Here is a 13800-nt window from a genome sequence, read left to right on the forward strand (position 1 = left end):
TTTGCAAATATGTTCTTCCATTCTGTGGGCTGTCTTTTTTAACTTTTCGATAGTGCCTTTTGAAGCACAAAAATTTTGGTGAATTTCCATTTATCTCTTTTCTTTTATTGCTTATGTTTTTGGTGTCATGTACAAGAGATATGATATATAAATATATATTATAAATATATAATATATAATGTAAATTAATATATCATATAAATATATGTATATTTACACAGGCAATGTTGGATTTAATGTGCTTTGTGCATAGTAAGCATCCAATAAAGGTTATTTCTCGTCTTTTTTCTCCTTCCTTACAGATTGACTATAAAAATCAAATGAGATAATGTATGTGAAAATTCTTTATAATGTTCCACACATTATATATAAAGTATTATTTTTAGTGTAATGAACTTGGTAACACATTTATAATGATACTTGTACACTATTTTAGTATAAAAGTGCCTTTGTGTTAATTATGTGAAAACATGTGTTGAGGATGGCAAAGAATATGCTGTATTAGCTCCCTAATTTCTATCACTGAGGTTATGAAGAAACTGATTAATAAATTTAAGACATTATTAAAGAATTTAGATGTGTAAGTTAAAGTATTTAGATAAACAGATAGTAATTCAAGTAAGACTAACAAAACATATTCATTTATGTGACTTAATATTAATCATTTATTCATCTTAATAATGAACAGTTAAAATTCATGAAAGTATTAATCATTTTTATGTTGTCAAAATATAAATCCTTGGAGAACACCACAAATGACACAAAAAAATCTGCTTTAAACTATAACTATAGTTGTTTTAAAACTGTTTTTCCAAATTACAAAGATCTTCTTAAATCTCATTTATAGCATTAATTTGCATTATCCATGAAATGATTTTGCTAAATACATGTAACTTCAGTTGGACTTTCTGCATGAATCAGTCACATATTCTTTTTTTTTTATTAATTTATTTTTTAAATTCCAACATAATTAATATATAGCATTATATTAGGTTCATGTGTACAAAGTAGTGATTCAACAATTCTATACATTACTCAAGGCTCACTAGGATCAGTGTGTTCTTAATCCCCTTCACCTAGTTCATCCATCCCCTCTCCCTCCTCCGCTCTGGTAACCATCAGTTTTTCTCTATAGTTAAGAGTGGTTTTTTGGTCTGTTTGTTTATTTGTTTGTCTCTTTTTTTCTTTGTTTTGTTTCTTAAATTCCACACGAGTGAAATCATATGATAATTGGCTTTCTCTGACTGACTTATTTCACCTAACATTATACCTTCTAGATCCATCCATGTTGTTGCAAATGACAAGATTTCATTCTTTTCTAGTAGCTGTGTAATATCCCATTGTTTAGCCATATTTTTTATTAATGGAAACTTATTTTATTTTTTTAAAGTTTATTTATTTATTTTGAGAGAGCGAGAGTGAGTGTGAGTAGGGAAGGGACAGAGAGAAGGAGAGAGACAGAGTTCCAAGCAGGCTGTGTACTGTCAACACAGAACCCAAGTTGGGACTTGGTCTCATGAATCCTAAGATCATGACCTGAGCTGAAATCAAGAGTCAAATGCTTAACTGAGCCACTCAGGCACGCTGGGACCTTATTTTCTCTTATTCTATATTATAAGACCTTGGCATGGCTGAAGTATAAAGATTAGAACTGGTAAGTTTTCCAAATAACTAAAAGTTAGCTTTTCTAAATGCATAAACTTTTTAAAAACAACTTTTGAAGGAATTATTTCTAGACTCTTCTGGAATATTTCCAAATTCAAGGGCCATCATTATAACCAACAATCAAGGATCTGTGTCTTAAATATAAAACGTGTAATATTTTAAGTCTGTTCAGTGCTTCTAGATGTTTTCCAAGGCTACCGAACAACAGTATAGCTTTGCATTTTGTTGTTTATAATCAATATCATACCATAAACACTTCTCCGTGAAACCATAACAATTTTAATTGTTGTGTAAATATTTCATATAACCCTACTGGTGGCCCTTTTGGGCAATAATCCCCCCACCTCCATGCCCTTTTACTTTTTTAGCAGGAACATTCTAATGGTCCTTTGGGGAACTGCCCTTCCCCATTGCATGCGGTCAGGTTGGAGTTGTCACTCAAGGTGCCCTACCATTACCTCCCTGGCCAAAGGGGTGAATTTGATGGAAAAGAAGTCATGTTAGAACTGATCCAATCAGATGGAAGGAGCTAGGCATTCATTCCAGCTACCCAAATCCATGGGGTTTTTTCTGAGGCCTGAGTCTGCTCTTTTTTTGATTCCGCAGTATCATTACTTACTACCTATATATAGTATAGGATATTGGTGTATGTACACCTCACTATGTGTATAGTGAGTTATTGGTAGATAATGTGTTTGCCTTCAAAGTCTCATTTTCTCTATCCATAAATATTTTTCAGGGTAGTTGTAAATATAAAAATAGTTAACTTATTAGTATTGGCATAAACTTCCAATAAATTGATTTTATCCCCTTAAGTTAGCCATAGTCAATTTCTTTTGCCTGGAGTCACAGAACCTTACCCAATATGTGTCCATAGGATTAATCATGTCTCCCTGACCCTTTGCCCATGGCTGCTGTTAATGTTACATATACCTTCATCTTCCACTGCATAGCTGTCAACTATTGGGGTTAAAGCTATTTGGAATGGACAAGTTTTGCCAGTATTTGGATGCTAGATAAATAATATCACTCTTATTTCCTACTTCATTGTGAATTTTTAGTTCCAGAAATTGGGAGATGTGATTTTATTTAAGTGCACATTCTCCAACATAGTTATCAAATTGTTTATTAAAAAAAAAACTTTTATAAATATGCAATAAAAATGTAAAACTTCTGGGGTGCCTGGGTGGCTCAGTCGGCTGAGCATCCAATATCAGCTCAGGTCATGATCTCATGGTTCATGGGTTTGAGCCCCACATCAGGCTCTGTGCTGACAGCTCAGAGCCTGGAGTCTACTTGGGGTTTTGTGTCTCCCTCTCTCTCTCTGTTCCTCCCCTGCTTGCACTCTGTCTCTCTCTCTCTCAAGAATAAATAAAAATTAAAAAAAATTTTTTTAATGTAAAACTTTTCCACTTTCAAAAAGAAGCTTTCCCAATTAACTGTTGTAATCTTTGTGAGATAAAATTGAATGTAAATTCACAAATATGAGAATATAAAGAAGCAGCATAACTATGGATAATGTTATACAACATTAACAACCATGAAGCCTCATTAATTCTTTTTACAACATATTTGTATTTATAAAAATATTTTTTCAACCAGCAACAATCTCTTCTGTCCTGTTATTATATCAGGTTTAATTGTTACAATAAAGATTATTTAAGGAACAGAAGAAGATAATGATTTTAGAAGCATCTAGGAAAAAAAAGGATATATAGTATGAAAACATTTTAGGTAATGTTTAAAATAATACTGTGATATTGTGAATTGTAAGATATATAAATTTGATCTTCCTCCAGGATTCTAGCAGGGAGCTTCTAAAACCCTTGGAATTTCCTAGATGTTTGAAGGTGGTAAAGGTGCCTTTTGTTATGTTAATGAGGTGACCTTTGGAAAACACCTAAGGATGGAGGCTGGTTGCCAGTGGAGGCAACCTTGCAATTAGAGAGTTAGAATTTTCAGTTCACCCCCTGACTTCCGGGGCGGGGAGAGGTGCGGGAGTTCAGTCACCAATGGCCAATTATTCTATCAACGGTATCTGTGTAATGATGCCTCCGAAAAACCCCAAGAGGATAGGCTTCAGAGTTTCCTGGTTAGTGAACACATGGAGACTGGGGACAGTGAGCACCAGAGAGGGCATGGCAGCTCCTAGCTTTTTCCCCATACCTTGCCCTAAGCATCTGTTCCATCTGACTGTTCCTGAATTACATCCTTTTATAATAAGCCAGTAATCTAGTAAGTAAATTGTTTCTCTGAGTTCCGTGACATGCTCTAGCATATTAATCCAACCTGAAGAGGGAATCTTGGGAACTTCCAATCTACAGCAAGTCAGTCAGAAGTACAGGTAACAACCTGGGCTTGTGACTAGCATCTGAGGTGGCAGCGGAAAGGGGGTGGCGAGAGTGAGGGGTGGAGAGAGCAGTCAGGTAGGACTGAACCTTAACCTGTGAATCCCGGCAGATAGTGTCAGAAGTGAGTTGAGTTGTAAGACACCCAGCTGGTGTCCAGAGCATTGCTTGCTAGAACTGTGGGGAAGCATTCCTGCCCACCCCCCCCCCCCACCATGTTGAATTGACCCATGAACACTAACAAAGACCTACCAATCAGCCGAACATGTGACAAGTTGACAGCATATTCCATTTCGATTCTCAAAGACAGAACCCATTCTGTTAATCTGTTTTTTAAAAACATAAGAAGTAAATTCCGTGTACCTAGAACAGTAATGACTTTCCTCATAGCTTTTTACTCTTTAAATATTTTCAGGTTTTAATTTTTATTAAAGGAATATAACGCTGTCACAGAAATTTGGAGAATAGGTTTTAAGATAAAGTATAATTCTGCCATATATTTTTTCCAGTCTTTTTTTCACAGAAACATTTTTACATAGTTTTAATTAGCATGCGTAAAAATTTCTGTCCTTAGATTTTTCAGTTGATATCATTTGAACATTTTCCTATGTACTCATAAATCATTTTAATAGTCTTATAACATATAGATGGTGTATCATAATTTGATGATCCATTATAATTAGAATCATAGGCTCTTTTGTTTTTTACTATTAATGGTGGAATGAAACAGGAGGTTTTATGAGATTGTTAAGCAGATAAGGTCAGTGGAGAAGACGCTTAGTGTTACATTAGATACCCACAGCCACCTAGCACAGTTAATGGCTCCTCAGGGTCCTAGAAGGTCCCAAATTCCAAGCAGCTAGCTTTGAAACGAGGTGAAAGGTTTTGTGGCAATCTATGAAAGTGCTGCTCTTGAATCCATAGGGAAACATGACTTTCCCCGGTTCCCTATTTTCCTGATGAGCAAAAAGTAAACAAAGGCAGGGGCTCTAACAGCAAATAAGCAGTGAGAGTAGGGGTGGGAGGAGGGAGACAGGTGCTGTATTGCTGCGGCCGGTAGAAGGCACAGGAATTAAGACCCTGGAAAGCTGGCTGAGGCCACCACGGTCTGAACCCTCTCAGGTTCCCAACTGCTGCCAACTTGTACTCAGATCTGATAAGCAACCCAGAGTCTGTGCGCCTCTCCCTCTGCTGAACCTTCGCTGCGGTATGAAGTGCAGGGTGAGAGCCCAGAAGCGTGCTTGCCTGGGCTTTTATGTTTTAATGATTTTAAAAACAGCAACAACATAGTATAATATTATAGACATTTGGAAAGTAGGTTTTAAAATCGAATATAATTCTAACCTATATTCTTTTCCAGTCTCTTTTCATGAATACATTTTGACACAGTTTGTTAAGATGTGCGTATAATTTTGTATCTTGAGGCACGAGTTGGATTATTTCTTTTTTAAAAAAATATTTTTAATGTTTCTTTATTTTTGAGAGGGGGGGGGACATAGCATGAGTGGGGGAGAGGCAAAGAGAGAGGGAGACACAGAATGTGAAGAAGGCTCCAGGCTCTGAGCTGTCAGCACAGAGCCTGATGCGGGGCTGGAACCCATGAACCATGAGATCATGACCTGAGCCGAAGTTGGGCACTTAACCGACTGAGCCACCCAGGCGCCCCTGAGTTGGATTATTTCTTATGAATATGAATTCCCACAACTTGAATTACTGTTCAAAACGTTGAAAATTTGGATGATTTAAGAACTACATTGACTAATTGTATTCCAAAAGTTTTATGTTGGAACCAGCAATGTTAGAGTTTACTGGTTTCACCATTACATCCTTTTTAATTTTTTTTTAAATGTTTATTTTTTTTTGAGACAGAGAGAGACAGAGCATGAATGGGGGAGGGTCAGAGAGAGAGAGGGAGACACAGAATCGGAAACAGGCTCCAGGCTCTGAGCTGTCAGCACAGAGCCTGATGCAGGGCTCGAACTCACGAACCGTGAGATCATGACCTGAGCTGAAGTCGGACGCTTAACCGACTGAGCCATCCAGGCGCCCCTCACCATTGCATCCTTTTTAACACAGGGTATTATTATTTATTAAATTTATTATTTATTATTTATTATTTATTAAATTTTCATTGAAAAAATAAATAGGTCCAGAATAGTATATTATTGTTGCTTTATAATTAATTTCTTTGATATTAAAAAGCCTGAATGATTTTCGTGTTTATCTACTAATTATATATAGTTAGTATATAGTATATTGTATATAGTTATATTGTATAGTATACAGTATATATTTTATTTACTGGAAATTTTGTATTTACCATATTTGAGACCAATATTTTCCATTTTGTTGTTTGCTTTTTATTTTTTAATTTAGACATTTACACGTGTATGTTTTGAATTTCTTTCAACATTAATTAGCTTAGAAAACTGTCCTCGATCTAGAACTATGCTATTCTATGATATTCTTTTGCTGTATTACATTTTTCCTGTGATTTGCTATTTTTATTTAACTTTATAATCATCTGAATTAATTTGTGTATATGGTGTGAGCTGAAATGAAGTTGGGGCTGAGAGTTCCTTCCATTACCATATGTCAAACTTCTATAGGTAATAGAAACTATCTGGGCTGTTTGTTTTGGTCCATTATGAGTCTTAAAAGTATTGTTTGTTTGCATAATCCATTTGAATACATTGAAAGGCGAATTGCCTTTTATAACTTTACTTTCTCATCATAGGCTTTGATATTCTGAAAGTACACGGGAGACCCTCAGGGTCTCCAAGGGAGACATCTGGGGAGCTTACCAGTCTCCAAATTCACTGACACCAGACTTGGTGAGTCAGGTACAGAACTACGAAACCAAACTGCACTGTGGATGCTGGGCAGTCAGCTGGACTCACTCACTGCATGACCAGTTCTCACCCACCAGTTCAAAGGTGCCTTAGCAAAATAGCACATTATTATATGTCACAGCGCTTCAGAGTCGCCTGCTCCAACTAGCTGAAATCGTCACTTATTTTTTTATTAAAAAGATTTTTTTAATGTTTATTTATATTTGAGAGAGACAGACAGACAGAGCTTGAGCAGGGGAGGAGCAGAGAGCCGGAGACAGAATCCGAAGCAGGCTCCAGGCTCCAAGCTGTCAGCACAAGAGCCCGACAAGGGGCTCAAACTCACAAACGGTGAGATCATGACCTGAGCCGAACTCGGATGCCCGATTGGGCCACCCAGAGGCCCCTGAAATCATGACTTTTAAACCCACAAAGGCTAAGGGTATAAAATATTTGCACTCTATTTTTACATATCAAACTCTTATCTTCTCCACTATTGTAGTATATCAATGTTGACACCATCTACATCGTTCAGTGGTTTATAAACCATTGAAGTTGAAACATCGGCCTTATTCTGATCTCCAAGTCGGGTATTGGCCAGGCAACACTGACACAACCATTTGACGCCTGCTTCCCGGTTATTTCATGATTTAAATGTAAATGAATTGTTGACTTGAATAAAATCTTTGAATGAAGATCTTCCGAGAATGTACAATCCAGCAGGAGAGAACTATGAAGCCATCAAGACTCACCTCAAATGTGTCAGACAGCCAGTGTATATCTGTGATTACTTTCTTATGACCATTTTCTATCGAGGAGACTGCGCAGTGTCTGATATACATCGCTTCTTTATTACTGTCTGGTTCAAGGAGAAACATGGGCTGGAAAAACGTCAAGAGAACGTTACGTGCTGCTTTCACCGAGCTAATGAGTGAATTCATACTTTACTAGTTATTCCATCTACAACTAGTTAACTTGGAGAAATACTAGTTCAGAGAAAAACATAAATTAGTGTTTCTGCATATCCTATATTAAGGTAATAAGATTATGTACTTTCCCTTCAGCTTAATCTAAGCTTTCAAACTTAACAAGGATTCTTGACCCACCCCCTACAGAATCAGTGAGATCCCATTTCCGAAGGAGTGTTTCGTGCGCGCACAGAAGGCCACGTCCCGCCGTGTCTTGGTGAGAGGCCTGTTGCTGCTCAGGCTGAAGAGCTGGGGTAGAGCTGTGCAATATGGTGGGTCCGTACTGTGTCGGGAGCCGAGGAATCTTTCCTCAACCCTCTTGGCAGCATCCACAGCTTTGCAAAATCACAGGATATTATTATCAGAAACACTGTAACCCCTTCGTTTCACACATGAGAAAATCGATGCTTGCTGGGGTGAGAGGGCCTGTCCAAACTCACAGGACTATCATCCGGAGCCTAGATGCATGGCCCTTCTGTCCCGTGCTCTTTCCACGACATCATTGTAGGCAAGTCACCTGGTCCCTTTATTTTATTTGACAACAAAAACAACCTACCATCCTCAGACCATGAGACTTGTTTTACTGACTTCTTAAACAAGGGCCTACATAAAGGTGATTCAGAACATGTCCACAAACAGATGTGAAGGTGTGGGAAATAATACTTTTTCCTCCCGCTCTGTTGAGACTTTGTTTAGCTTGGCAGTTCTGTTATGTGCTTTTTGATGAACTCCTGAATCGGAAAAACTTGTGAGGGAAAAGTTCTAAAAAGCTAACCTTGAGCGTGGCTTTTTTACTTCTGCTACCTCCTGTCTTGATGTTTTCTATGCGATCTGCATGTGCGGTAATATCCCACAGGACAATCTAAAACAGAAGTAAATGTTATTACAACATATTTCCAGGGAATAGCTAATTGGGTTTTAAAGATTTTTTAAGACCTATTGGTATTGGCATACAATCCGATAAATCAATGACCCTGAATGATAATCAAATTTAGCCTCTATCCTTAGTAAGTCAGCAACTTTTAATAGGGAAAAGAATGTTTTCTCCTCTAAAAAGTATTTTTAGCACTTTGATTTTGGTGCTTCTGCTTGTGTTAATAAAGGCTAGTAGTTGTGTTTTTTTTTTTTTAACTCCAAGATGAACGGTATGTAATTTCCTCTGCTTTGGGAAAGTGCTGTAATTGTGGGGAGAGATGCTTTACCTGTTCTTCAGAAGCACAGATACCCAATTGTCCAAAAAGGCTGGAAAATGATGACTTCTACTTAATTGAATATTCTAGCCAACTCCAAATTTGCGTATACATGGTTCATCATTTTTGGAAAAATGAGAATAAACTGGAATGTGCAACACTAAATTAGAATAATTTTCAATGATTAAAAGTCATTTCAACACACTAAAATGTTAACATGTCAGGATTACAGAATTGCGGGTTATTTTATTTTCATCATTTGCTTTTCTAAAATATTCTCTTTTTAAAAAGTTTTTATTTATTTCTTTAATCTCTATAATCTCTACACCCAACCTGGGACTCAAACTCACAATCTTGAGATCAGGAGTCCAGTACTCTTCTGACTGAGCCAGCCAGGCGCCCCTTTTCTAAAATATTCTTAAACAAAGTCATATCACCTTCATAATGAGCAACTGAAAGCATTTCAGGATTTACAGGGCTCTGGGTCATCATTCCGACCACCAGTTATTGTTGAACAAAACTGAGGGGGAAATTTTATTTTCCGGTTGTTTTGGTTTTGGATAAATGGTCATGGATGTTGTAGACATTTAAATTTTCAATCACAAGGAAGTTTTCCTAGCCACACAACAGAAGACCATATGTCCTTAATGGTCACACTCACGGGGTCACAGTGAATTTAAATTATGATCATAAAACAACTTTAAGATTATTGTTTTGCTTTATTAGAGAAACAGGCAATTGGAAGACAGGATCTAAATTTCATATAACTTAGCTAACTTAAAAGGAAAAGAAGAGAGGCTCCTAGGTGGCTCAGTCAGTTAAGTGTAGGACTTCAGCTCAGGTCACGATCCTATGGTTCGTGAGTTTGAGCCCTGCGTCAGGCTCTCTGCTGTCAGCATAGAGCCCGCTCCAGATTCTCAGTCCCCCTCTCTCTCTCTGCTCCTCTCCCCGCTCCTCTCTCTCAAACAATAAATTAAAATATTTTTTAAAGAAAGGAAAAGAAGAAAAAAGCAAATATGGTATCAAATTATACATATGTCAGTTCAGTAATAAATATATGTTTTTCCAGTGAATTTCTGTTCAAATTCTGGACCAGTCCCTGACTGCTATCACCAGGGAAATGTTAGAAGAGGACTCGTAACCAAGAGGTATTAATATTAGCTTGTGTTTTATGGTCTTCTGTGGAATCTTGTACAACGTTCAGTTCTATTCCAACAATACAAACAGATTTGACCCGATTTTGTTGCAGTTATAAGGAGATTATCCGGGACACCGAGAGCCCTGATACCATGTCTAACACATCTGTATACCCCAGTTCTTGGCACAATATTGGCATGCTTTCCTTCTGCTAAATTGGCTCCTTATGTTAAAAAAAAAAAAAACCTAGGGGCGCCTGGGTGGCGCAGTCGGTTAAGCGTCCGACTTCAGCCAGGTCACGATCTCGCGGTCCGTGAGTTCGAGCCCCGCGTCAGGCACTGGGCTGATGGCTCGGAGCCTGGAGCCTGTTTCGGATTCTGTGTCTCCCTCTCTCTCTGCCCCTCCCCCGTTCATGCTCTGTCTCTCTCTGTCCCAAAAAATAAAAATAAAAAAAAAAAATAAAAAGGCATAGCAAATTTATAAAAAAAAAAACAAAAAACAACAAAAAAAAAACCTACCAATATTATCTAAATTAACAAATAGCTGGGGAAAAAAAAATCCATAAATACCTGCCCATTTATGCAGCCTCCAGCAATGATATTAGGGTCACTCGGACAGAACTTGAAGCAGAAGATGTCATCTGGGCTCTCCAGCATTAACTAAAGTAAACCCCCCAAATTCAAGAGAGAGTGAGAAAACCTATTAAGATCATAGTGAGAAAATAATATTGAGACAATCAAAAGTTGAATTGTATAGCTATCTATAAGAAATGTGGACATAGAGTCTATTCCCAGAATCCTACCTCTGGATGGGAAACTGCTTTCGCTAAATTGTATTGTGCATGTTGGCTACGTGTATGAGAGAGCTGTATTCCCAAGGGGCCCAGGTCTCCCCTTCCTCCACCTTCCATGGGTCATTGCTGGGAGATGTTTTAATTTTTTTATAAACAAAAAGACTAAGCTTAGTGTTTCTGAGAAGTATGAAGGTAAGCTCTGTGAGGACAAGATATTTGTGTTTTGTTCCCCACTGTCTAGCTAGCCTGGCACAGCGTGAGCACTCAAAAAGAAAATTCGTTGAATGAGAAAAAATAAAGGTGTTGGCCACTGATAATAGTTCAAATTTTAAAATAATACCAAACACAGAAGGTGAACAAACTCAAGTGCCTGGAGGGTAAGAAGGAGGCCCTTTAAGGAATAGGTATATTAAATCTCTTTGGCACCTGTGTTAATATGTTACCACCAAGCAAAAACCTTGCATGGTTACTGTTCTTCTTTAAACAAAACCATCAGAAATATGGGGCCCTGGGGTGCCTGGGTGGCTCAGTCAGTTGAGTGTCCAACTTCCGCTCAGGTCATGATCTTGCAGTTCGTGAGTTCGAGCCCCATGTCAGGCTCTGTGCTGACAGCTCAGAGCCTGGAGCCTGCTTTGGATTCTGTGTCTTCCTCTCTCTACCCTTTCCCTGCTCATGCTCTGTCTCTGTCTCTCAAAAATGAATAAACGTTAAAAAAAATTTTAATAAAAAAGTTAAAAAAAAAGAAAGAAGAGGCCCAGAGGCCATTGGTTTGCCACCCCTGAGCTAAAGGTTTCAGACTGGAACTGGAGCTAATCATCTTTGTTTATTTGACACTCTGTGGATTCTAGAGAAAACTCTACTTCCAAAATAAATTAAAAAAAAATTCTCCTATAGTTTTGATAGAACAAAGACAAAAGAAATCATTTGTATTATTTCTTTAATAAATAATTTGCTTGTTTTTTTAAAAAGCTAGTCTTTAAAATAGAGGAAAAGGTCCTTCTTTCCTCCTTTTTGTCTGAAAGTTCAGCCACACTTCCATATTGTGGACTGGTGAGTAATTCTACTCCACTAGAAGATGTTAGAAAACCCCAGTGAGAGAATGGCATCATTTTTGTGGTAAGTAGGCTGACAAGAAAGAACCAGGGATCTGCTATTTTGACCTCTAGGTCTATAATAATTAAAGTACCCCAATCTATTATAGTAAAACTGCCTGAATTCAGATGAATTAGGGAAGAAGGAAGGGAGGAAGGCTAGGTTTTATTAGGGAAAGACTTAGTTATATAATACTTTATAGAAACAAAATATTATATTTAAGTACATTAAAAAAAAACTTAATCTAACACTTTTATAAAGCACCCTAAATAAAACTGTTTTTGAGCAGATGACGGAAACAGAACCCTGTGGGGCAAACCCAGTCCTCAGCCTTATTTGGGTTGATTTGTGCATTTGGTTTGGTTTTAGTTGAACTATTTAAAAATTGGGAGATTTCACTCAAAATTTCTGATCTGGATTCCTTTGACAAGTTCAACACCTGGCAACAAGAGAGCTGAAGAGTCGCTGTGCCCACAGATGGGCTGTACGCTTTCTGGGGCCATGGTCCCCACCCCCACCCTGCACCCCTGTGTTTCCCACACAGGTGTCTGTACTCATTACCATCACCTACTGGTGATCCTCGGAACTGAGGAAATTCATGTGAAATTAAAATTTATTTGCATTTGAACAAATAGTGTTTAAAGGAAGCCCATAAAAGAGTTTGCTTTTTAAGAATGGTTTAACGTTCCTCTTAAAATCTTTTTTGAAAATAACATATTGATTTGTTCAATAAACTGACTGTAAACTTTAGTCTTGCTCAAATTGATGACAAATTCTGAATCGAAGAAAGCCTAACTTTATAACGGCTTACCATATTAAGTAACTATAAAGTACTTTGCAATTAAAACTGCTAAAGATAAACGTGAACATAGTATTTGATATTTTTAGACTATGTGGGCAACTCTCCTCAATTACCTGAGGATGTATGGGATCGGAGAAACTCCAGAAAAGAATTAGTGATGGCTGCAGCAATAATTTACCAGAAAAGTGGACTCTGTCTTCAAGGGAGAGTCTTACAGCCACTGACACAGCTATTAGCCCTGATTGAGACACAATTAGAAGTTAAAACCTGCAGCAACTGTACATGGAAAAGTGTTTGTAGGTTTTATTGCTCTACATGGTCACTATTCATTTCCACTTTGATGAAACAAATATATTCAATAAGAGACCAAGAGTCTCTTTGAGCTCTACTGTGTAATACGGTGGCCAGTAGCCACATGTTGCTAATTTAGCACTTGAAAGGTGGTCAGTCCAAATTGAGATGTACTGTTAGTGTAAAATAAACAGTAAACTTCAAAGATTTAGTAAGAAAAAAATTTTTTGTGTGAGAAAAAGGCCAATGTGGAGGAGGGGAAGAGGAAAAAAGAGGGAAAGGACATTTTTCTCTGCTTAGTTGCATTTGCACATGGGGCTACCCCCCTTGGCTGCTGAGTGATTTAAAGGAGGTGTGTTTGGGGTGCCTGGGTGGCTCAGTTGGTTCAGCAACCTACTTTGTAGCTCAGGTCATGATCTCAAGGTTCATGAGTTCAAGCCCCACATCGACTGGCTGCAGTCAGTGCAGAGCAGGCTTTGGATCCTCTGCCCTGCCCTCTCTGTCCCTCACCTGTTTGCACTCTCTCAAAAATAAGTAAACATAAAAAAAAAAAAAAAAACAAAGGAGGTGTGTTCCCTCTCTTGCCCTGTAATCAGAGAGGAAGAGTATCAGGCGGAATGGAGCTAGCCTTGGGAGTCCCAAGAGGCTGAGGCAAATCCAGATTCAGCATTTCACCAGCTGGG

The 13800-nt window shown here is 37.8% G+C and overlaps 1 protein-coding gene across 3 annotated transcripts in view; it reads right to left on the bottom strand.

The window, feature by feature from the left end:
• The window catches only part of DNAI3 (dynein axonemal intermediate chain 3), a 95282-nt gene that overhangs the window by 34209 nt on the left and 47273 nt on the right, over nucleotides 1-13800 (bottom strand). For all 3 annotated transcript variants that reach the window (XM_058716768.1, XM_058716767.1, XM_058716766.1), the window contains exons 10-14: nucleotides 12940-13064; nucleotides 10709-10798; nucleotides 8588-8674; nucleotides 7597-7725; nucleotides 4266-4339 (exon numbers count right to left, since the gene is read on the bottom strand). In XM_058716768.1, the coding sequence (XP_058572751.1) occupies nucleotides 4266-4339; nucleotides 7597-7725; nucleotides 8588-8674; nucleotides 10709-10798; nucleotides 12940-13064 (505 nt within the window). The remainder of the gene's footprint in view (nucleotides 1-4265; nucleotides 4340-7596; nucleotides 7726-8587; nucleotides 8675-10708; nucleotides 10799-12939; nucleotides 13065-13800) is intronic.

Source organism: Neofelis nebulosa, chromosome 2 (assembly GCF_028018385.1).
Source record: "Neofelis nebulosa isolate mNeoNeb1 chromosome 2, mNeoNeb1.pri, whole genome shotgun sequence".
Lineage (NCBI taxonomy): Eukaryota > Metazoa > Chordata > Mammalia > Carnivora > Felidae > Neofelis > Neofelis nebulosa.